The sequence below is a fragment of the Oreochromis niloticus genome, linkage group LG1 (assembly GCF_001858045.2).
Source record: "Oreochromis niloticus isolate F11D_XX linkage group LG1, O_niloticus_UMD_NMBU, whole genome shotgun sequence".
Taxonomy (NCBI): Eukaryota; Metazoa; Chordata; class Actinopteri; order Cichliformes; family Cichlidae; genus Oreochromis; species Oreochromis niloticus.
Genome location: NC_031965.2, coordinates 7,368,387 through 7,374,637, shown reverse-complemented (window position 1 = coordinate 7,374,637; position 6,251 = coordinate 7,368,387). Strand labels below are relative to the sequence as shown.

Genomic DNA, 6,251 nt, shown 5'->3' with positions numbered 1-6,251 from the left:
GAGAATGGTCGAGCCTTCCAGATAAAGACGGACAAACTGGTGGTGGTTAACCAACTGGACATTTTGGTGGTAGACAAACAGAAGAAGACGGCTGTAGTGATAGATGTAGCAATTCCCAATGACATCTCAGTCCTCCTAACAGCTAAGATACTGCGCAGGACCCTCAAGCTCCCAGGCCTCTGGTAGTGGACCCGAGCTTGAAGGATAGACAAATCCTGGTGGATAAAGATACAAGTTTTGCTTTGGCTCTGTACACCATCACAGTGGATTTTAAATCAAATAATATCTCAATGTGTGACTAAAGTTGCAGACCTTCATCTTTAATTCAAGATCTGTTAAAGAATATTCACTTTTTAGGACTTACTGACATTTTTACGCACATTTTCAGAGGCTTAAATTTAAGTAGACAAACTAACCTAATTTTAAATCTGTGGATTGTTTTTAATGATTAGCTGTCTGAAGTGTAGAATCCATGGACATCACCAGATGTTTCCTTCCTTGAGGTGCTCTGCCAATCTTTTACTGCAGCCACCTTGATTTTCTGTTTGTTTGTCGGTCTCTCTGCATTCAGTTTGGTCTTCAGTAACTAAAATGCTCGTTCGATGAGGTTGAGATCAGATGAAGAATATCCCACTTCTTTGCTTTGAGAAACTCTTGGGTTGTTTTTGAAGTATGCATTGGGTCATTATCCATTTGCACTGTGAAGTGCTGTGTGGTCAGTTTTTGAAGCATTTTGCTGAATCTGAGCAGAGAGTAGAGCCCTGTACACTTTACAATTCATCCTGTAGCTTTACAGTGCATCCAGGAAGTATTCACAGCAGACTGGAGTCCAGCTGTGGTGAATTCAGTTGACTGGACATAGACTTGGAAAAGTACAAACCTGTCTATATAAAGGTACCATAGTTGACAGTGCAAGACAGAGCACAAACCAAGTCTTGAGGTTCTTGGGGGAATTTCCAAGTGAGCACAGTGGCCTCCATTATCCATAAATGGAAGGTTTGAAACCACCAGGACTGTTCCTAGAGCTGGCAGCCCAGCCAATCTGAGCAGTCGGGGTAGAAGAGCCTTAGTCAGGGAGGTGACCAAGAATCCAGTGGTCACTCTGACAGAGCTCCAGTGTTGCTCTGTGAAGAGAGATACTTTCAGAAGAACAACCATTTCCGCAGCACTCCACCAATCTGGCTTGTGTGGTAGAGTGGGAGACTAGTCAGGCTCAAGGGAAAAGTGAATGTAGCAATGTACAGAGACATCATTGATAATAACCAGATCCACAGCGCTCTGGATCTCGGACTGGGGCGAAAGTTCATCTTCCATGAACTTCTCCTTTTTTGTTTTTACTAAAAAGCTGATCTCTCAGCTGTAGTGCACACGTTGGACTGCTTATATCTTTGGATTAAAAACAAAGATGGAGTCTCATAAGTAAAAATCTTGCAATTTTATTTGCATATAAAGGCAGCTAAATATATCACAATGAACTGAAAGAGAGAACTAACATTTCCATGAAGAGGGATACAATCAGAGAAAGAGCGAGAGAGGAACAGAGCACGAAAAGAGCATTTACAGCGGCAAAGTTGAGACAACTATTGGCAACTTTTTTTGTGCTAGCAAGATTGCATTTACACACAGTGCAAAATTAGAAAAAAAGCAATAAAACACAAATACTATCAAATTTACACTTTAAAGGACAACTTAACCATGTTTAGGCAGGTGTGTTGTTGGGAACAATCAGCACCTGTTGGATTGTGACAAATTTTTCCTCTCTCATCCAAAATAAACATCTACCCTACTGGGAGAATTGATACAAAAATCATTAAAGAAACGTCTCAAGAGATTTTTAACGAGAGAATTAAAGAAACATGGCAAACATACTGGTGCATACAGAAAAAATGCACTTTTTTTTGTCAAACACAACTTTTAGTACAGATGTTTTACAACATGAATATATAATATATATATTTTTATACATTACATTTTCCAAATCAGATCAGAAATCCATAACAGGGCGATACAAAGGGAATTTTTCCGGCTGTAACTGGATAGTCTTCTGTCCCTGCGTTGGTTAGGTGTTGTTTTGCGGGGATGATGGGTAATAAATAAGGACTTTTTTTCTCTGAGCTCGCAGAGAAGGGGGGCTCTAGCTGAGAACATTAAAGCTAGTTTAAGGCAGCGTCCCTGTCAGCCAATAAGAAAAAAGAGGAACTGACGAGAGGTTCGAAACAAACAAGAAGAACCCAAATATGAAATATTGTGATGACACATCCATGGTATGCATTGTCTGGCTAACACAAACCAAACATTAAAAAAAAAAAATTATACAAATTCACATAGCATCATTTATCTTACAGATCTGACCATTATTTATCAAGAGCAAGATTGTTTAATCACAAAAATCCCCCTAAAAAGGAGAATACCAGTATCAGCCAGGCTCATAGCTCAGCAGTCCCTCCAAATCTGCACACATTTAGACTTTAAAACCTTTTTATTTATTTTTTTTTAAATTCAAACATTCCAAATTTCTGCTGTAACAAACAATGTGATAGTATGGAAGCCTTGAAAGAGAATATTCCTTACATTTAATTTTGTATTTAAAAAAAAGAAAAAATTCAATTTGAGATCACAGATTTCTTCCCTGTGGCCAAGTAGTGTTTTAAGAGCGTGCAAGTTGAAAGCATTGTTCTCGTCTGCCGTTTTGCAGTAAGGTAACATCTTTTTGAGGGATTAATTCTTCCTGTGGCTGACAGGAAGCGGAGTGTGAAATGAAGCTGCACCGACATAATAAACACTCGACCCTACACAGTCAAAATCAGGACAAAAAGTTTCTTCAGGGATTATCTTTGCTTTGTCAAAGCTGTTTCTCATATTGAACAAAGCTGGAAAGCATGCTGGAGGAAAACGGGCCCTGATATCCGCAACTGTTCTGACTGTGTGCAGATGAACAACAACAATAATAAAAAAAAAAGACCGGGACTGCTGGCACAAGCTTAAAAAAAAAAAAAAAACGGAAAAGAAAACCCTAAATAAAAACAATGGTATTCTCCTTTAACACTACCACACACGCTCCCACCCCCACCCTACGTCTTTAAATCTTCTCTGTCTCACAACAGGTTGGAGAAGATTCAAAGTTTCCAAAGAACCACTTATAACTTTATTTTTTTTATTTTTTTTTAAACTTGACATATTTTTTGAAAAGAAGTTGTTTATCCAGCCCTTGACCCTCCCCGCCCCCCCATCCTCTGATCTCAGGAGCTGGAAGGGTTGGGCAGGTCGAACACGATAGGGGGGTTGGTGGGCTGGAAGCTGACGGTGCAGGTTGACGCGTTGATGAACGTCGTGTAGCCGTCTGTCATGATCCCGTACCCTGGGGAGGCAGGAAGGGGAAAATGAGTGCCAGAAATAGGTAACATTCGATCATGTAACAGAGTTTGTAATACACTGTTTTTACCAAATCACTCCTTTGTTCACTCAATATACCAATTTCACACAGTCAGTTTAGCAATTTGTATGCTTGAATTTACTTTGAGTGTTTCCATGAATTCACAAGGTTCATTTGTCAGCTTTATTCTACTTTCTCATCTTGCCACTAATTGCTGTGAACTGTTTAATTTGGGTATGGTTAATATGCAGCGGTGAAACACTTTAGACCACAAACCCCCCCCCCCCCCCCACACACACACACAGTCAGAATAAGCTGCAGGTTCTTTGCATGTTGCATCAAACAGCAAGACGTTAGCAGCAGATCCTTTAAGACCTATAAGCTGCGAGTGAGACCGGCAGTGGATCAGGCTTGTTCAAGCACATCCCTCCAGCTATGCCTGGTTTTTTGCTGTGTTACTTCCTTGGACCACAGGCAGCTCATGCTCACTAATGCTGTGGGAGAGCACCACAAAAGCATCAGTGTTTGGGAGATGAAGTTCTGTGACCCACTGCTCCTGCAACCAAAACCTAGACTGCAGTAAGTGATTGTTTAATACGTCACAGCACTGGCCCGTGGGGTTGGTATGAGTCAATCAACGTTACTTATTCTGTTCTCAGTTAACTGATCATTCGCAATGCCAAGGAAGTTATGTGATTAGTTCTGTTTGTTTCTTGGTCAAGTGGAAATCATAGTAGCTCATTTGTGCTTGTTTGTGTAGGTATTTGTCTTCACACAACAAAGGACTTTGGCTTTTCAACCAACACAGCTGCATGTGTGTGCAGTTCTCCACAAAACAACAGCACAACAGTCAACTGGCTGCAGGTCTTCACCCTGAAAAGCTTCACCTTGTAGACTATGGTCTGCAAAAAGCACTAACGCACATGTGTTTGTATTATGTGTTCCCTGGCACCAAAATGGACCACACTCAATGTCACCACCAAGAAAATAGACCAACAGAAAAAAATAGTGGTTATTAAATAAATGAATAAATGAATATTGTTCAAATTAATATTTTTTTCCTGAAATTCATGGGCCCTGAATCTGTGCATCCCTAGAAAGGTAAGAAATGTCTGATAAAACATTGGATTCGTCTTGCTTTGTCTTGACACGTGTTTTAAAATCAACAGAGCACAATTTATTGATTGTGTGCATGTGCGTGTGTGTGTAAAAGATCCCTTTTCTACACTTGCACTTGCCAAATGCCACCTCCCTATCATGCAATCAGAACGTATTCTCCTCTGAGGTCCCCAGAGTCAAAGAGAATTAACAGTTTGGGTTTTATTGCCAGTACCTTCGTGTATGCCTCCAAAGGCATGAAGCTTGGGTCGCACCCTTTTCTGGACCGTGTTGAGCAGCTCTACACAGCCAACCCGCTGTAGCTCCTTAGGAACCCAGTCTCGGAAACCTGCAGAAAGATTTCACAGCTGTCAAAACAGTCCTGGTGTTACTGTCTTTGCTTCCATTTGATCAAAACAACTGTGACCTGTAACACATCACCTTAAAATAAGCAGCAGAAAGATGTAAGTTAGCATTAATGACGTGAAACCCCAACAAGAACAGCTGAAAACAAAATGTCTCAAGCGTGAATGTAAATGTGGAAACAAACAAAAAACAAATCACCACCAACATACATGTGCGCACACACATCACTCTGTACTATTACCTGGACGACTCCATATGGCCAACACTAAGCTGTACAGTAAAAATATCTGGGAATCTACGTATATCTTCATCTATCATGTTCTGAACATAAAATGGGTTTTTATGTTGAGCAGATTCATGCTGACGTTAGCAGCCATTTATCACGAGTGCTGAGATAGTCTCCATGCACAAGGTCAAATCAACTTTCCCTTACAGTTTGAATTACTTGAGTCAGCAGTTCAGAGCATTAGGACTACTACAGGTCAAATTGGGAGGGGACCTTTTGTCCCCCAAACTTTTTCAGCAGATATTTAAATTTCGGTGAATCACTACCAATTCACGCACAGCTTTTATTAACTCAAACTACCATTTGAGGCCCACTTTTGGCACAGTTTGACCACAATAGAGAATTGTTATTTCAGAAGAATTATGTAATAGCAGAAATAAAACAAATGTTCATTTACTGGGTTCATATCTGAATTTCACAGCTTTAAAATGTATCTGATGAATCCATATTTTTTCTCCACACTTGTGCAACACCCCTCTTTTCCCATCTCATTGTTTTGGATCTTCCATCTTTGGAGAATCATCCTAAATTTTCATCTTAAGCTGCCCCCTTCCTCCAGTGCTGCTTTCTTATCCTACGGTCTCTCTCCAGTTGTTCGCAGCATCTGTCACACTGCTGCGAAATCGAGTTTCCATGCAATCAAACAGCCACAGTGGCTGCCGCAACAACAGCGGCAGCAGCAACCCTCCGTAGGCGAGAGGAAAGGAAATCACTCAATAAAGCCAGATGGAAAGCACAAGGAGGAAAAACACAAAAAACAACACAAACACACACACACACACACACACACACACACACACACACACACACAGAGCAAAAAACAACAAAAAACAAAAACAGGAACCAAACAACCAGAGGGAAAACTAATACAGCCAGTAGTGAGGGAAAAAAAAATAAAACAAAATATATTGACTTTGTTTTTCATGAAGTCAAACACAAACATTGAATTATGAAGCATGTCGGAGTGTTCACTTTAGTTACTGTTGGATTTAGATGGAAACAACATTGATTATAATGTAAGACATGCGGAGATCTGCTCAAACACGGCCTACTGTCAAGCCACCAGTGACTTCACATAGATTTTGAAGAAAGAGCCCCGACTTCATTAGGAACTGCAATGCAGGGGCT

The 6,251-nt window shown here is 40.5% G+C and overlaps 1 protein-coding gene across 2 annotated transcripts in view; it reads right to left on the bottom strand.

Moving 5' to 3' along the window:
- Positions 1-1,416: 1,416 nt before the first annotated feature.
- mpped2a (metallophosphoesterase domain containing 2a) overlaps positions 1,417-6,251 on the bottom strand; it is a 70,053-nt gene continuing 65,218 nt past the window's right edge. For both annotated transcript variants that reach the window (XM_005458905.4, XM_003454339.5), the window contains 2 exons: positions 4,707-4,820; positions 1,417-3,358 (listed from right to left, as the gene is read on the bottom strand). In XM_005458905.4, the coding sequence (XP_005458962.1) occupies positions 3,240-3,358; positions 4,707-4,820 (233 nt within the window). In that variant the 3' untranslated portion in view covers positions 1,417-3,239. The remainder of the gene's footprint in view (positions 3,359-4,706; positions 4,821-6,251) is intronic.